Source organism: Eutrigla gurnardus, assembly GCF_963514095.1.
Source record: "Eutrigla gurnardus genome assembly, chromosome: 20".
Lineage (NCBI taxonomy): Eukaryota > Metazoa > Chordata > Actinopteri > Perciformes > Triglidae > Eutrigla > Eutrigla gurnardus.
In genome coordinates, this window is record NC_139931.1 from 18,034,734 (window position 1) to 18,054,368 (window position 19,635).

Genomic DNA, 19,635 nt, shown 5'->3' on the forward strand with positions numbered 1-19,635 from the left:
ATCCCCAAAAATATATTTGAGGATTTAGAAGAGGGTGCCATGAAGTCACATCATGTCATCAAATCAGCATAAATCTCCTAGGACTTAGATGTATGAACAGTGTATGTAGTGTAAAAACTTTACTAAACATGTCTAACAGTGTCAAGAAATACAAGCAGGTTGAGCAAAAATAGCGTGAATTTGCATGCCGTAAGTGTGAGAATAATAATAATAATAGAACATTTTTCCTACACAAATATGACCAGTAAGACATAGTGAATAGCCAACATCTTACCATCAAAACAAACACGCCGCAGTTGTTTGATGAACCTTGCTTTTGTAGGCCCTGTGTTATGAATGATGTATAATTTTTAATGAAAGAATGATGATGAAGTTGTACAGTTCATGACAGTTATTTAAAGAAATACCTCATCATCAGCACCAAAAGTCTTCCAAGGTCCAGGGGACAAGGTCTGAGCGATAGTTCTGTGAAAACAGTGTATTATAAAAATAAATGTAATGTTAAGTTTAAAAAACATTTATACACCAATATATAATAAATGCTTTGAACATTTAGGAACTTTCCAGAGGTTGGAACTTCAACTTAACCTTAAGAGTTCCGCAAATTTCACTAACCCACTCATTCCTTATGACAGACACCTTGTAATGTATGGCCAACAGTCCAGTCTTTTTTTGACAAGAATTCACACCCCCACCCCCCGAGCAAATTGGCAGAAAATGTCCTGAGGAACTCTTAATGGTTATAAGAATCTTGTCATAAAGGGCTCAAACAGAACTGCCCTGCTGTGAAGTTTTATCTATGGTTCTGTTTCCATCATTTTTAAGCATCAAATAGGAATTGTGTGTCATACATTAATGTGCCAAACATCCAAAGTGTATTTAAAACAGAACCGTAGATTAAAAAAACAAAACAAAAAAAACAAAGAAAAGGACAGGTGGTCTAAAACAGAACTACCACCATCCAGATGGAACAAAACCTTATTGCCCTAAAAACCTGAATGGTAGGGTTCGACTGTCATCTCTCCAGCCAATGCCATAAAGGGGATCTAGAAAGGAAATCTCCCTTTTCTGTGGTTTCATTATCTGTTAAATTTGTTAGAATATGAACACACACACACAAACACACACACATTTTTGCTGTCATTTTCTTATGACGTTTAAGGTTGAGCTGGTACAGAACACAACAGAAAACTACAGGCAATGGTTAAAGACGTATAGCTGTGATGCACTGTAATTATGGCAATGATTAAGATTGGCAATGGGAAACTTTGTTTTATGGTAAGTTTAAACAGAAAAGCCTAATAGCCTCAAAATAAATGTACGTACACATATAGTCCAGTGTCCAGGTAGCCAAACTGGGAGCAGAATGCACTGCAGAGTTGCTGCATTCGCCTATAAAGGAAAATAGATTAATGTAAAATGTGAGTACTTCCTTTATTTAATTTTTTTTTTTTCATTATTTAAAAACTAACTAACAAAAAAATCAACTAAAGCATATTGAAAAATCAATAAAGAAATTACCGGCAGGTGATCCATAGGGTTCAAGGACACTGGTGGAAACCAAGTTGCTGTGACATAGCTGTTTGCTGCAAATACTCCTGCCACTCTCTGTAACAGATATAGTTGATCTATAATTTATTGAAAAGAAATTGTGTGTATGTATTCCGTTTCATTTAAATATTTTACAAACATTACCTTTTCTATAACTTTGAGACAGCAGTTCAAGATCTGCCAGAATATAGAACATGGGTTATAAAACATTTTTAACAATTAAACTAACTTGCATAATCAATAAGCATCATTAGCGCAAAGACAGTATGGTCTTGGTATGGTATTCTTACTGTTCCATCCAAGTCCTCAATCAATCCCAGACTCCAAAAGTCCGATCGAGTAAGGACTACATTGTCCACAAATGCTATGTGTTCATCAGGATCTTTGGTCTTATCCAAAACCTCCATTAACTAAGAGGAAGAAAAAATAAATCAGGACCAGTACCTTTTAATATTAAGCACAACTCATAGTACAGTTGATTTTCATCACCTTTTTGTTTTGCATGTTCTGAAACTCCTGACCCCAGCATGCCTTGTTTGGCTCGACTTTCTGAAGACTGGTGAAGTCTGTCTGCTCTTTGTCATTGTTAACTAATTGAAAGAACACAAATAAACGTGTTATATATCAAAGTTGCTTCATAAATCCTAATGTCAATCAGAGCAGCTGACTGTTCAGCTTAATGACTCACACTTCTGTTGTTCCTCACTTCCTGAATTGCAGCCAAGGGACGTAGTGGACATCACAGGTTGTGGTGAAGGAGCTGTTCAATGAAATTATGTTATTTTTTTCTGATATAACAGCATATAAGAAAATAGGGATTAATCCTTGTGCACAACTCTAACAAACTTACAAATGTACCCATTCTAAAGAGGAGGCCATGTGCTAAAAACATTAACACAGCAAAAATACAGAGGCTTTTATATTTATATTGTTTCCCGGTTTGCGGGAAGTGTTAAAGTGTTAAAGAAGCACAAAGGAACAGCATACCTAACATGAGTCTTCCATAGCTGTCCAACTGCATCACACCATTCTCTGGAACAATGTTTTTTTATTGCTCTTCTGCTTTCTTGTTCCTTTCCACATTGTAGTGGTGCAGTATATTTCTTTGGAGAAATATATGGGTTGAGGGTGTCGTCATGTTCAAGAAGTAATTATTTTTCTTCCTGCCTGAAAACAGCTGCTCCACACACTGGCTGTTGATGTAACCAGCAAGCTCAGGCACATGTTGGATCTTTCTCAGCACATCCCTCTCATCTCTGCTGTTGCCCTGGTGGAACACATCACTAAGAACAAAATGCTCTGAAGACCCAGTGAGAGGATGGCCATCATCATCTGCTGGTATCTTGGGGTGCTTCAACCAAGGCATATTCACTGTTAGTTTTCCCTCTGAAGCCTGCGCAATATTGTCCACATTAGGCTCCACCAACAGTCCTTCAAAAGGATGGAAAGTCCCTGGTTGTCTGCGGTTGCCATGTAACGCCAGTCCCCTTGCATAGTCATAGACTATGACGTTAGGAACGTTTTTCCATGACAGTAACATATCCATATAATCACGTGGACTCTCTGCTCGTATATTGAATTTGACAGAGCACACAATGCCACATGGACATGTAATTACAGCACAGCCACCTATAACACAACATAAGTGTTTATAAATACTTATGTACATTTTCAGGGATAAAATTACTTCAAAATTGTTGAAATGCAACATTTTATGTCACTCACCAGAGGCACCCCAGACCTTCTCAAAAACCTTGTTGAAGGTGACCCTGTTTGACATCTTGTCACGCAGTCTGAGGACAAGGTCCATCTTGGAGCCTTTGCTGTCCAAACCACACTGCTTGCACAGCGCTCTCACCTCCTCTACCTGTTTTACAAAAGCATTTCTGAGTCAGTGTTTATGTTAAGCATATTTTGTCAATGCCAAAACATTTATATAAGAAATCTTATTTCAGTATTAGAACTCACCTTCAAGTTAAGGAGTTCATCAGCTAGGCGCTCTTCCGTTACTTGCATGTCATCACCATCACCATCAACATCTGTAGTCATTTTAGGTGCTTGTATTTTGTTGTGCTCTGTGTTCAGGACTACAGTGGATTTTCTAGTGTGTGGGCCAATCCATGGAGCCCAGTTGTGGTAGCTTGGGGGCACGATAAAAGGATTCTTTCGACCGCCTTGGGAAAAAAAAGTAGTATATAAGGGACCACTTTCAATGAATTCACACACTTATTTACATAGCATTTTGTTCTCTAAATCGCGTTTCTGCATGACTTACATGTGATGAAACCCCGACTGATGATCTCTGTGGAAACAGCATCCCAGAATTTATTGATGTCCACCTGTCCATCATAGTCCTGGGGTGGCTCCTCGATGTCACTGACTATTTAAGAAAAAGTTTGTATTTAGATGAATACAGTACAAAATAATTGATTGAATTATACTTTTTTTTCCTAAATACTGGTTAGTTTAATCTGGGCTCCCCCAACGTGGAAACAATTTCAAGTACATTGTGTCATTTTGGATGATTTTAAGAGTAATAAAGAAGGATGTAATTGCAATTAATTTCTAGGTTGTTGAAAACTACTCTATAAATTCCCAGGTAGTCCAGGACATGTGGAAACCCTGTGACTGTTCAGCTTAATAATTCAGATGGAGGAGTTATGAGTCAAGCATTTAATTCTATAAATTACGAGAACCAAATAATTGTCAAACTTACATGGCATATTAAAGACTGCTTTCTTATGTAGGTCCATCACAGCAACAGCTGGACTGTATCCACATGACACACAAGCAAAGTTGTAGTCATGTTCAGTAAGAGCCTCAAAATGTAGATACCCTTGAAGAACCCGTTCTTTGTTTGGGAAGGAGACTCCCTCAGTTGCCTCAATGATTTCCACAATTCTGCTGACAGCAGTATGTCTCTGGAAAAATGAGGGACAGGTGACATGCAATATTAATGTAGTTGAAATATACATCATCTTTTGATAGATTGATGTTCTGAAATAACAACTCAATTTTGACATTTAAAGACTGTAGAAATTATGCATTAAGTGCAGACAGAGCATACTTACAGTATTTCATCAGATACACACATTTCTTTTCACATTTATCTGCTGGTCAAAATTACGCTATCTTTTCTGAGAAAGATGTGAACAAACGGGCTAGTTAATGTGTGGGTGGGTGTGTGGTGTGTGTGTCTCATGTAGTGTGACACATATTTCATCAGGCACAATCTATTTTCACTAGGGCTGTCAAAAGATTAATTTTTTAATCGCGATTAATCGCATTTTGTCCATAGTTAACTCGCGATTAATCGCAAATTAATCACATTTTTTGGCACATTTTTTTTTCTTCTAAATGTACCTTAATGTATTTTTTTCATATTCTTAATACTTTTAACAACATAAGGCAAATATACTTGATTTATGAAAATGTTTATTTAACACTTCAAATATCCCCTTACCAAAACATGGGATCAAAACAGGGTTATAAGAATATATCACAAACAGTTAAAGTGAACATGTCACAGGAGATAGTGTAACAGGAGATAAGTACAGTTAGGATATAAGTGCATTGGCTTGCAAGTGATATCTCAGACTGGACGTACTTCTATGGTAGCTCATTTCATACCCACAGTACGCGCAGATGACTTTGGTCTTATCGACTGAACCATCTGGCAGTCTTTTGAAGGTGAACAGCTTTTCACATAAAGTGCGTGTCCACAGGCAGCGGTGTTTCCCCGCGTCCCATTCATTGTCTATAGGTGCGTGTCCACAGGGGCGATTTTAAACGCGTGTGGACGCGCCGCTTCCCAGTATTGCACGCTTGGTGGGCTGCCACTAGAGGATGATTGACAGGCGCTCTCCTTTAAACAACACATTTTTGCCAGCGTTCGCGAGCGTTCCCGAGGCGGCGAGTCGAGCCCGGCGCCTCTGATTAGCATAAAGTAGATTCGACTTCAACTTTAGGCAAATGAGGAGCGGCCAACTCGCGCGCCGTCTCTCGACATTCGCCGCGACGCTACCAGAATGCATTGCACAGCTTTTCACATAGACAATAGGCTCGTTCGGGATGGTCTTGGCTTGACTTGACTTATCACGCCGACGAGAGCTGCAGGTGTCTGAGAGGGCGGGCTCTAAAAGAGACGGCAGCCAAACGCCGTCAAGTCGGACAACAAAGTCAACGTGACTATAGTGCTCAAGCGATAGAACACAGCAGCAAACCAAAGAGGTTATGTTATATATATATATATATATATATATATATATATATATTGATTTTACGCACTCCTGCTATATATATATATATATATATATATATATATATATATATATATATATATATATTATTACACACACACACACACATATATATATAAATACATACATACACACACACACACACACACGCAAGGCAACATGTGGAAGGCATTATTTTTTCCCAGTATATTTGTATTATCATTCTATGTTTGTATTAACCAGTCCTCACATATAATAGGCCTACTCACAACACAATGCACGGAACTTTAGATCAAGCCATGAGATCAATGCGACCAAAATAAAAAGTATAATTTCACCACAAGGCGGCCGCCGAGTGCGATCCTGAACACACGTCATTGAACTTTTAACCAATGAGAACCATTCCGCTGTAGCGGAGGTGTGGACAAGCCGGTTGCAGCCACCGTTCACCGCGCTGCCAAGCGCCGCAAGAAGCGGCTCTTAAAAACTTGTTCTCGCGATGTTTTGGGTCACGTGATATGGTCGCGACCCTGTGACGTCTTTGCAGTCGGCTGCTAAGTCGGACACAAATTCTAGCCATCATGCATCGCTTTCAACCCACAATACATCACGTTAGGTGGCGCGCTGCAGGCGGCTACATCAAGTCGAACGAGCCTAATGAATGGGACGCGGGGAAACACCGCTGCCTGTGGACACGCACCTTAAGTGAAAAGCCGTGCAATGCATTCTGGTAGCGTCGCGGCGAATGTCGAGAGACGGCGCGTGAGTTGGCCGCTCCTCATTTGCCTAAAGTATAAGTCGAATCTACTTTATGCTAATCAGAGGCGCCGGGCTCGACTCGCTGCCTCGGGAACGCTCGCGAACGCTCGCAAAAATCTGTTGTTTGAAGGAGAGCGCCTGTCAATCATCCTCTAGTGGCAGCCCACCAAGCGTGCAATACTGGGAAGCGGCGCGTCCACACGCGTTTAAAATCGCCCCTGTGGACACGTACCTATAGACAATGAATGGGACGCGGGGAAACACCGCTGCCTCTGGACACGCACCTTCCCTCTGGATCAAGACTACAGGTGCCACCGACGGCCATAAATCATACAATGCGCGTTTTTTTTTTTTTTTTAATACCGAGCGTTAATTGCGCGTTAAAAAAATGAACGGCGTTAAGAGGATGTTGCGTTATTAACGCGTTAACGCGTTAACTTTGACAGCCCTAATTTTCACATTTTTAAGTTCTCACCTGTAAGGCATTCCTTATTGTGAGGCATAAGTGCACAGACAGGATTATGTGGTCATCAAAGTTGTGGAGACCTTCATCCCACTCCTGGTATCTGTACAAAATGCCACACTTCATGCATGTCTTGCTGTAGGTTGAAATGCCTAATAAGAAAATTGAACAAAAAGCTGTTAAAATTGCATGTACATTTTTTCCTTTTCTTTTTTGGGGGGGAAACCTTACTGTATGATAAAGATGTAAAAAACTAGAATCAATCAAACATTCAAACCACTCACCTTCAACTATGCCTGTGGTCATTAGAATTCTCCCTTTTGCAGTGATGACTTTGGGGTCAGTGAGTACGTAATCGCACTCCTTACATCTGGACTCTTTTGGTATGAGGTGCTTTGGGAAAGTATCCAATAACTTTCCATCTCTTGATTGTTCGATGACAGCCTTGGGGAGTTCAGCGGGTAACTTCTTATGTGTTAGAAGGTAATGTAGCATTTTTGCTACCATTTTGTCATTAAGTGGATAAGACCCTTCCTTCATTTCACTTGTGTCTGTGTCTGTGGTGAGATGTGGTGAAAGCTCCCTTTGTGTTGTGAAAAGGTGCCATTTTCCAACTGATTTGTGTAGACAAGAATGCCTAGCCTTCGAACAGGGGCAATGCCAGCTGTTCTGCTTGCTGTTGTATGCTGCCACAACCCTTCCAAGCTTGGAATAATATGACACCTTTGGCTCATAAACAGAAATGTGAAATTTTGTGGATGGGCCACCAACAGAAAGCTTGACAGACAGGGGCACACCTGCGGCATCTGCCTCCTGTTGACGCTGAAGGAGACTGGCTTTTCGATCCTCTCCAAACCATTTATTTTCAACCATTTCCACCAAGGCCTCCTGTGGCAAATCCACTGCTGGTTTGTCAGCACGCGGGCAGAACTTTAAGGACTGCATATGCTGACATTCAAAAGGGAGCATCCTCGACCTCACAGCAAAGTCAGCATTGCGACAGCACTGTTCCACCTCGCACATCAATTTTGGTGTGGGCCCCCAAGTATTTTTTATAACATGGACTGGTGTTGCTGGACCACAAAATGTCTTCTCAACAGCAAACACCCCATTTTTGGGATCCACACACTCACTTGCCAAAAATCTGTCCCTAGTAATTGTTTCAAAGGCAACTGTATGCTTCCGGATAACGTGCTTTTTTAAATTTTTCCGGTTTAATTTTAATCCACAGTGTGGACAAGTTACAGTTCTCCGCTTGCCAGTGGAGATTACTGGTTGGGGGTCTTCACGGGCCAGGGATGTCTGTTTGGAGGCCTGAGGATCTGGAGGGCTGACAGTGGCCTGTGGGTGGTCTGGAGGGGCGACAGTGGCCTGTGGAGGATCTGGAGGGGCGACAGTAGCCTGTGGACGGTCTGGGGGGGCGACAGTGGCCTGTGGACGGTCTGGAGGGGCGACAGTGGCCTGTGGAGGATCTGGAGGGGCGACAGTAGCCTGTGGACGGTCTGGAGGGGCGACAGTGGCCTGTGGACGGTCTGGAGGGGCCATGGTGGCCTGATTAGGAGCTGCTGGACAATCTTCATCACGATCATGTTGCACTAGGTGCTTTATAAATTGAGCCCTGTTGATGAGTGTTGCTTGGCAATACAAGCAGTGGAAGTGACTTGTCTTTCGACAACCCAATCCACATTTGATGATTGTGAATTCTGAAAGAGGCATAACATTAAAGCATAAACATAAATATATAAATTGAATGAAATACATTGCACTGTAAATTAGGGGGAAATGTCAGTAATTACTTAATTACAGTGTATTCAATAACTACATTTCAAAAGTGCTACCTTTGTGCCTCACTGACGCATGGCACTTAATATGGTTGTCCACATGAGATTTAGAGGATGCACTGTATTTGCAAAACGGACAAGACAAGCCTGTTGTGGACTTGGGAAGGTCGCCTCCACGTATCACTGTAATGTGTCTCTATACATAAAAAAAAAAGGATTACATGATTACAAAGTCACAAAATACTGACATTAACTCTTTTTTCTTGTACTCTGATTAGTCTAATTAACTTACAGTGCATACCACCGAATGCACTCTTATATTAGGATTACGTTAGTTTAAATTCACATAACCTAACGAAACACCTAGAATTACATAAACAATATTATAAAAGTCACACTTACTTCCATTATTTACAAAGCTGCAGTCAGAAGCGTGGACGGAGACTGGAGGAATAGGTCAGACCCATGTCTCAGGAATCATCACTGTAGTTGCGGTGTCAAATGTCGGGGAGTGGGCGGAGTTCAATGTTGAGGTGGGTCGGGTTAAACGTTTAACTCCGCCCACGTTGAGGTCTGCGGGGCTGCAGTCAGGGGCTTCTCACCCAAACAGCTAGAGACTGTGATTTACTTTGTGATGGGATTTTATTGAGAACTGTTGTTGACAATTTATGTGGTTGCTGACAATGCAATTTATTTTTTTTACATTTTTTCTAACAATATACCACAGTTAAAACCTTACCTGTTGGTCGTGTGAATTCTTTACTCTGTCACTCAACGCATATTGCTAATACCCCTTTCTCCTATAGCGATCTAGTCTTCTGATTCTCTGGTCCACGGGGTGATTAATGCACTGGTGAAGTAAACGTATCTGAATCACTCAGTTTTTACAATAGACCGTTAGAGCTGAGGCGGGCTACATATGCACAAAGCTTTGGCAAATTTTAATAAGTAGGTCCCCAGTAACGAGGTTTGGGAAACGCTCTAAATAACTAGCGGTCGCTCCGCGCTGCTCTGTCGTCTGTATACTGAAAAGGCTATAGAAAAACCTCTATTTACGCCGTGATGCTATCAGTTATGCATTTGTTTGTCATTGCGCGAGAAAATTAATGATTTATTCTGGTCAAAATGTCCTTTATTTGCGGGATTTTAAAATTTACTTGTAAACAGAACTGACGGTCAACTTGATTGGCGGGCTGGAGTTGGCCCGCGGGCCACCCGTTGAGTCAGCCTGCCACAGAGGGTTCCTCATGGATCCTTGCACCCTGTAGGAAGCCTTCTCATCCCACTCTCCTGAAGGTCACGGGTTCATGAGACCTCAAATCTACAGGGCTCTCATTCCAGTGACTGTGTGTGGCGTCTCACATCCATTCTAGCTTCTTTAGTCTGGTCGACAGTCGACCGTCCAGAGCATCAGTGGATATGAGCGGTGTGTAAGCAAGACCCATAGGATTATCAAAGACCCCAGTCACCCCAAACGTGGACCGTTTCTGTCACATGCAGTCCCTGCAGCCTCAAGACCAGCACCAGCCAACTCCAGGATAGTTTTCTCCACAAGGCCTCAATGGAGCTGAGTCATACTCTGCTCATGTGTGGCTGCTCTAACCCGTTAACCCGTTAAATAATATTTGTTCAGCTCTTTTTGAGCTGAGTCTGTGTTTTTTTTTTTTTTGGATAACACTTCCCCTGCTTTTGAAAAAATTATTTCACAGGGTACACTTGTTGCAGGGACACTTAAAAATGTCTTAGTCAGTTGGTACAAATTAGGGAAGACAGCACGTCGCTCTTGCCAGTATTTCAAATGATCTGCCCGTCTTGGAATAGCCGTTTCGAAACAGAGGCGTTCCTTCAATCACTGAACTACAGTCACGTGACATGGGCGTTTCAGAACCGCTTTTCGGCACAACGTTTCGAAACGTTTCGATTCGGGACTTCGGAGACGCGCCGACACGCCCGTTTCGGAAGTTACATCACTAATTGACGTGACTACCTCATTGTGACCTGAGCTGCTGGGCTGCACTGGTAAATGCCTCAATATGCACGTTTCCATTGAATGTGTTACCTGCATTTGAACATGTCCTTTTAACGACTTTTTCTATTCATAGCAGTATTTTTAAGATCTATATTAACTTTACTATAGCTTTTGAATTAAATTATAATACATTTGGAATACATGTGTATATCTGCCTCTTGTCCATTGTTCCTTTGCAGGGGGGGTTACATAATGTAACTGCAAGTCACTCGTATTTCTGAGATATCAGCCTGTCCAATTAGAAAGCAGCACTGATTGGGAATCAATTTCACCTGCTGTTGTTCAAATGGAACAGACCACGGGTGGAAACAAGTGGCAATTAGCAAGACATCCTGGTTCTGCAGGTGGTGACCACAGACCATTTCTCTGTTCTCAGCCTTTCTGGCAGATTTTTTTCTTTTTTGAATATTGGCAGTGTTTGCACCACTAGAGGTAGCATGAGGCAGTTTCTCCAACCCACAGAAGTTGCCCAGTTAGTGCAACTCATCCAGGATGGCACATCAATGCGCACTGTGGCAAGAAGGTTTGCTGTGTCCCCCAGCACAGTGTCAAGAGCATGGAGGAGATTCCAGGAGACAGCACATGTGACAGTCTGGAGACGCCGCGGAGAACGTTCCGCTGCTTGCAACATCCTCCAGCATGACCGGTTTGGCGATGGGTCAGTGATGGTCTGGGGAGGCATTTCTTTGGAAGGTCACACAACCCTCCTGCTTGCCGGATGTACCCTGACTGCCATTAGGTACCGGGATGAGATCCTCAGACCCATTGTGAGACCATATGCTGGTGCAGTGGGCCCAAGGTTCCTTCTAATGCATGACAATGCTAGGCCTCATGTGGCTGGAGTGTGTCAGCAGTTCCTGCATGATGAAAGCATTGATGTTATGGACTGGCCTGCCCGTTCTCCAGACCTGAATCCTATTGAGCACATCTGGGACATCATGTCTCGTTCCATCCACCGACGCCATGTCACACCACAGACTGTCCAGGAGTTGACTGCTGCTCTGGTCCAGGTCTGGGAGGAGATCCCTCAGGAGACCATCCGTCGTCTCATCAGGAGCATGCCAAGGCGTTGTAGGGAGTTCATACAGGCACGTGGAGGCCACACACACACACACACACACACACACACTACTGAGGATCATTTTGACATGTCTTGACAAATCTCCACAAAAGAAGTGATTTTCCACTTTGATTTTCGGTATGATTCTGAATCGAGACCTCCATAAGATGAGGATTTTGATTTCATTAATCATTCTTATGTTTTGTTTTCAACGCATTGCACTTTGTAATGAATAAAGATTTCCAACTGGAATGTTTTTCATTGAGAACTAGCATGTGGTGATTAGGTGTTCACTTTATATTTTTGAGCAGTGTATATTTCAACTACGTTTTCAAATTCTTTGTTTTTTTGTGAATTATGCACATTTATTTTATTTCTTTTTCATATGTCATTTTGAAAAAGGTAAACAACATCAATTAACATACATTGGGAAGGTAAATGCAAAAAAAAAAAGTGGCCACAAAATTATTACAAATACATTTGACCCAATAGTGATATTTATGGGACCAACAAGTATAATATAGCGTTCACAAGCCAGACAGACTTTCCCTAATAAACCAGACAAAATTGTGAAAACGTGTAATATTTTCACTGGGTGATGTGATCATGATCTAACCCTTGAAATTGTTCAAAAAAATGCCTTAGTCCTTGTGATGTATGACGTTGTCACCAAATGCCAGAGGGAGAACGAAATCCTTTTGAAAGTACAACATTTTAGTTTTTTTTTTTAATCTTTTATTGATATTGACTCTGACTGCAACATATTTATTTTGTCCACATCGAATGTGTAAGAAATCCTTTTTTAAGAAAGACCAATCCAAACCCTAGAAAATCGGTTACCATGGTTAATTGGTGACATAGTGTGGAAGTCCCACCCCTTCTGGTGGTTCTCACCACTCACTGCCATAGGCTACACACTTTACCAAAATCAGGTCCGGCTTAGCCTCTCTTTGGAGAATGTGATGTTGCAGTGAAATCACTGAAATCAAAATGACTAAAAGATGAAATGTGTTCATATTAAATGGTTATAAACAGATGTCTTTTGTTATCATTGAGACTCCCTGACATGATGTTTTAATTGTCTATATGCCAAAGTGTTTCCCCCTTTCTCCTAAAACAGCCAAGCCAGACCAAGAATGGGACTCCAGCAGCTGTTCAGAACTGAGCGCGCCGACCAGCAATGTGAGTGAAGCACCGTCTTGTCTCAAGTTACGGGGCTTCATAGCCGCTTCTTCGACGGATGAGCTCAAAGCGCTGACATTTCCCAGGGTACCCGTCTGCACGGCCATGTGTGAAGCCAGCTGACCCGGTAAAGGGAACCTGGGTCAGGTCTATTTACGTCTGGCGGGGCATCGTGCTGCAAAGCTGCCTTCACATCATTGGCTCAAGCAGTGAGGTGGATCAGGTACGATTGGCTTAAAATGGCTTCTCCATTGTTGTGGTTTCCACTTCTGCTTTTCATTAGTTTTGATGTTTATGCAATTCAATGCCTTTAATACTGTTGTCAAAGGTGTCATTGTTAGCGTTTGTGCTTTTATTGTGGGTTACTTTGTGTTTCTGGTGATCTGAAGTTGGATGGATTAAGACCTTATCGGTCCGTGTACCTTCCGTTTATTCTATTTCCAATTTTGAAACGCAAATCAAAAAAAAAATGTAGGGCCATTTTTTCTATTTCCATTTCTTAAACAAAAATCGGACAACCAAAAACCATTGCATTTTCTGACCCAAAATGTAGTTTTCGCGAAAGGCCTCGAATTTCTGTAATTCCATTTTCAATTTTCAATTTTTACGCTTTTCAGCCTGTGGGCCGGAAATTAAATAAATTATCGCGCGGATTGATTCGCGTTGCAGGAAGCGCAGGAAGCAGTGCGGTAGCCTAGTTTAATTAACTTCAGCGTGGTGTCGGTGCGGTAAGAATGGAGTCGAGTTTTATCCTTTTTAAAGGAAACAAAAGGCTCACGAGCGACATGATTGGAGATAAAGTCGCCAGAATATTCCAGGTAGGTGACACGTATGCTTGGAGAACATGCTAAGACCAAAGGATGCTATGCATGGCATACGCTTAGCCGACTCATTAAGGCTCCTCAGTGTAAGATAATTGAAATTTAAAAGCTATAAGCCTATTTACAAAAGTGTGTGTGTGTGTGTGTGTGTGTGTGTGTGTGTGTGTGTGAGAGAGAGAGAGAGAACTGGGTGCGTGTGTGTGTGTGAGAGAGAGAGAGAACTGGGGTGTGTGTGTGAGAGAGAGAGAACTGGGGTCTGTGTGTGGGTGTGTGTGAGAGAGAGAGAGAGAACTGGGGTGTGTGTGAGAGAGAGAGAGAACTGGGTGTATGTGAGAGAGAGAGAGAACTGGGGTGTGTGTGAGAGAGAGAGAGAACTGGGTGTGTGTGAGAGAGAGGGAGAGAGAGAACTGGGTGTGTGTGAGAGAGAGGGGGAGAGAGAACTGGTGTGTGAGAGAGAGAGAGAGAGAGAGGGGGAGAGAGAACTGGTGTGTGAGAGAGAGAGAGAGAGAGAGAACTGGGTGTGTGTGAGTGCGAGCTGAGGGGGGAGCAATAGAATATTATAATAATAGCATTGCAATAAAAATAAATGTTTGGTAGGCTGTACATATCTGTATTTAACATTTAGCTGATGCTTTTCTTTCAAAGGTATATGCTCCTAGCCTGTACATAACTGATGATGACAATGTGGCGATATTCCCGGGATCGGCTGGACATTTCAGCAGCCTGGACCTAAGACCTCGTGGCCACTATGAGGTTCATGGGGATGATATTGGTCTACCAGTTGCCGAGCAGAGTCATCCATCGTCAGGCCAGAACCGTTTCCAGTTCCACCGTACATCACAGCCCGCTGCTGCTCTAGGGTCACCTGCTCAGGCCATAGCTGCTGCTCCCCCCCGAGCAAGCATGAGTAACACCTTCCAAAGGTACACCCAGTTTCATCAGTTCACAGCCCCTACAATTGACTAGCAAGCTACATATGAATAAATCAACATAATTGTACTTGTTTTTTTAATGTAGACTATGTGTTTGAGATGGAATTAATTGATTCGACTTGATGTAAACCACTCCCACAACAATCTTTCTAGGTCTATTTTCATTGCTGAGCTCAGCCAGGGGAAACTGAAGCCTGCTCGTATGGTTGTACTCAGACTGTTTGAGTTTGAAGCCACAACCACAGGTATCCTTTCAAAAATACATGATGCCCTGCAGAGTGATGAGCCGCTCATCCTGACTGATGCCCAGGGAAATGAGATTGTGGACTCCGAAGGGACCAGAGGTACTGATTGAAAAAATGAATAATTACATAATAATAGTTTGTTTGATCAACTACCTGCCCCATCTACTTCAATACTGTGCTCTCTTTGTCTCATCATTTTTGGACCCACAAAGTATTCTGTTTAGCTGCAAATGTGTTTACATTATATTTGCTAAATGATTTGTCTTCCTCTCTTGCTAGGCTCCAAGTATTGGAAGCAAAATGCGAAAAGGTTTCTTGCCGTCCCAGAGCAGATCTTCCATGAGTTCCAGCATGGAACAAAGGGAAAGAAACTGAGGTAAAAAATGTGAGTTACTGCCTATTAATATTTGTCTTTCATTTTGTTTTTAATACCATCTCTTAGAAAAAAGGTTATCTGAACACAACTGGTGAATATTGTATAATTTTTTTGTTGTCGTTTTTGTCCCTCCTTGTAGTCTTAAAGATATGGACTCCACAAGTCTTCAGGATGTCCATGATAAAATACACTCAACAAAAATATAAACGCAACACTTTTGTTTTTGCTCCCATTTTTCATGAGATGGACTTAAAGATCTAAAATTCATTCCAGATACACAATATTACCATTTCTCTCAAACATTGTTCACAAATCTGTCTAAATGTGTGATAGTGAGCACTTCTGCTTTGCTGAGATAATCCATCCAGCCTCACAGGTGTGCCACATCAAGATGCTGATCTGACATCATGATTAGTGCACAGGTGTGCCTTAGACTGTCCACAATAAAAGGCCACCCTGAAATGTGCATTTATTTTGCTTTATTGGGGGTCTGGGGACTCAGAACCAGTCAGTATCTGGTGTGACCACCATTTGCCTCATGCAGTGCCACACATCTTCTTCGCATAGAGTTTATCAGTTTGTCAATTGTGGCCTGTGGAATGTTGGTCCACTCCTCTTCAATGGCTGTGCGAAGTTGCAGGATATTAGTGGGAACTGGTACACGCTGTCGTACGCCGGTCAAGCACATCCCAAACATGCTCAATGGGTGACATGTCCGGTGAGTATGCTGGCCATGCAAGAACTGGGACATTTTCAGCTTCCAAGAATTGTGTACAGATCCTTGCAACATGGGGCCGTGCATTATCTTGCTGAAACATGAGGTGATGTTCATGGATGTATGGCACAACAATGGGCCTCAGGATCTCATCACGGTATCTCTGTGCATTCAAAATGCCATCAATAAAATGCACCTGTGTTCTTCGTCCATAACAGATGCCTGCCCATACCATAACCCCACCACCACCATGGGCCACTCGATCCACAACATTGACATCAGCAAAGCGCTCACCCACACGACGCCACACACGCTGTCTGCCATCTGCCCTGAACAATGTAGCCGAGATTCATCCGTGAAGAGAACACCTCTCCAACGTGCCAGACGCCATCGAATGTGAGCATTTGCCCACTCAAGTCTGTTACGGCGACGAGCTGGAGTCAGGTCAAGACCCTGATGAGGACGACGAGCATGCAGTTGAGCTTCCCTGAGACGGTTTCTGACAGTTTGTGCAGAAATTGTTTGGTTATGCAAACCAATTGTTTCAGCAGCTGTCTGAGTGGCTGGTCTCAGACGATCTTGGAGGTGAACCTGCTGGATGTGGAGGTCCTGGGCTGGTGTGGTTACACGTGGTCTGCGGTTGTGAGGCCGGTTGGATGTACTGCCATATTCTCTGAAACGCCTTTGGAGACGGCTTATGGTGGAGAAATGAACATTCAATGCACGAGCAACAGATCTGGTTGACATTCCTGCTGTCAGCATGCCAATTGCACGCTCCCTCAATGCTTGTGGCATCTGTGGCATTTTGCTGTGAGACAAAACTGCACATTTCAGAGTGGCCTTTTATTGTGGGCAGTATAAGGTACACCTGTGCACTAATCATGATGTCAGATCAGCATCTTGATGTGGCACACCTGTGAGGTGGGATGGATTATCTCAACAAAGCAGAAGTGCTCACTATCACACATTTAGACAGATTTGTGAACAATGTTTGAGAGAAATGGTAATATTGTGTATCTGGAATGAATTTTAGATCTTTAAGTCCATCTCGTGAAAAATGGGAGCAAAAACAAAAGTGTTGCGTTTATATTTTTGTTGAGTGTAGAAGAAGTGGTCTTGGCTGCTCAAGGACTGAGTGAAGTCACCACAGTCATGAAGGACCTGTCAACACATGCCAGCAGCACCAGCGGCGCTATGCTGGTTCCGACCAGCACCATGATAACACACATGAAGGAGGCCTTTGGTTGTATTGTGTGCAAAGGTCTGTAACATAATTTATTGTTTGATCTATATTAAAGTCTACCTTTAAGCAGGATCAGATTGAATGTCCAAGTGAATCAAACATTAATTCACTTTTGCATGTTAAAGTGAAACAGTCCCTTGCCAAGCTTTTAAACATATGTAATATGTAGATAAAGTAAAGAGAAGATAATATATTGAACTCTAATCTTGCATGTGAATTGTCCTTTTTGTTTTCTTCATCAAACAGGGCTAATGGAAGAACCTGTGATTGCTGTATGCTGCAAAAGCTTTGTTGGCTGCAAAAGCTGCGTTGACCAGTGGATGCTGACATCCAACCAGTGCCTCAAATGCAGGGCAGATGAGTTCTCTTTCAATGCCCACAGGCTGACCAGTCTTGACAATGTTCTCTCCATACTGGGTGGTGTAATTAAGATGGATTAACCCTTTAAGTGTGATTGTATCACGTTCTGTGATTTAAGCCTGATTGCCTCTGTTACAGTACATCTGGCTAATTGCCTTGTTCACAGTCAGTTGGAATTGTGCACTTGTTCAACAGCTGTAGAGGATACAGAATATTTTTTGTATTTCATGTTGCACTTTAGAAAAATATGTTCACTTAGTGGAAAACATATTGTTGATTGTGTTTGATTTGAGTTGCAATTCAATGAAAGTAACAAAATATACAGTTTATCCAGTACCAACTTGTCTTTATTTGCCATTTTCATGGATATTGTTGTGTAATGTTTATCAGATACAGCAATGCATCCTGAAAAGGTGCAAAATTATAGTTTACCACATTGTCTAATAAAACTGAAATATCAGGGTACCCCTCAGCAAATCGTTGTTCTGCTGATATTTTATCCTCCTCATTTGAGAAGGGGTCAGTTCCAAAACAGGAGACTCTAGTACTTGAAGTCAACATCCTGCTGGTATATGTCTGCTGCTTGACAGGCATGTGGCAACAAATCATCTCCTAGTTTTTTTGGACATCCTCCTGCAGCCAAATGATTGGGTGTTCATTTGCCTGTGAAGCAAAGCATAGGTCACAAAATGTCAGCTATTGTGTGAATTCACTGTCAACTTTAAAATAAAGAAAAACTTCACACAAAAGGACTGGACTGTAATGTGTTACATGTTTTTTTTTTATGTAACTCACCCGGGATTCTATGTGCATTCCATGCAAGAACAGCTCTTGTTATGCCAATCTTGCACAGCTCAGCAGTAAGGTTAGATGTACAGTATCTGGTGACGTTGTCGTCCATGTTGAGGACTTCCTGATCCTGCAGCTGGATGAGGGCCTCCTTCAATGGGTAATTTACCCGGTTGTTGATCTCTACCCACATTCGCTCTACCGTATGATTCTGTAGACAAGAAAAGGGTAGATTTTTTTTTTAGATGGATAATGTAAAACAAACACTCAATTAAAAAAAATCCCCACTCAATTTAGTCTGCAAAATCAACATGGTGAGAGGAAATAGGATTATATCAGATGTAAAAAGTTAAAAGACAATATGAAGAGGGTTGATTGGGAGTCCAAGGAGGACCATTGATGTGTAGGGGTACCTACAAGCATCCCCACTCAAGGGTGCATCTGGTTAAGGTTAAGTGATATTTTCTGTTAGCTATATATTCCAATAACAATCACTGCTAGAGTTTATTTTGCTGTTCAGTACGTAACATCTGAGTAACATCTCCAAAGCATAGTCTCATTTCAGGCATAAACAAGGCACATTTTGTACATTAAGGAAGCCGTTACCTCACCTTTGTTGACTGAGTTTGGAGATATGGTTGCCTTTGCAAGTTGTGTCTGTAGTTAGACAGCATCTCCTGCATGTAGAGGGACAAGTAAAATTCCCGGCCATGGTCCATCCTGACCTGGTCCCACATCCCATATTCAAGAACTGCTGATCTATAAAATAGTCAAACATGACTCAATCAAATGTTGACTCATCAAATGTTAAGTCTGCAATGTAGGATAGATCAAGAATATTGCAATCTACGAGTGCATTGTGTCCACAATTACATGAGATGACATACCTAAATAAATTGTGCAACAGAAGCCTGCAGATGACTATAGATGTGATTCGTTTTTCTCAAATTTGTAGTGGAACTGTGTGAGGCTTCAGGCTATGTCCCTATTGTATTTTCCAGCTAATAAATCACACCTAGAGTCATCTGCAGGCTTCTGGTGTGGGGTTGCAAAAAAAGTCACACAAATCTTGCAAAAATGACAGAAAAAGT

General features: G+C 42.0%; 2 protein-coding genes across 2 annotated transcripts in view; both read right to left on the minus strand.

Moving 5' to 3' along the window:
- The window catches only part of LOC311031487 (uncharacterized protein), a 73,042-nt gene that overhangs the window by 42,034 nt on the left and 11,373 nt on the right, over positions 1-19,635 (minus strand). The gene's annotated exons all lie outside the window — the stretch shown is intronic.
- On the minus strand, positions 18,411-19,402 carry LOC311031414 (uncharacterized protein; the record flags this gene model as incomplete). The annotated part of the gene is made up of 4 exons (XM_084037727.1): positions 18,411-18,418; positions 18,551-18,755; positions 19,156-19,303; positions 19,395-19,402. 4 exons carry the CDS (start codon positions 19,400-19,402, stop codon positions 18,411-18,413), a joined length of 369 nt encoding a protein of 122 aa, XP_083893853.1.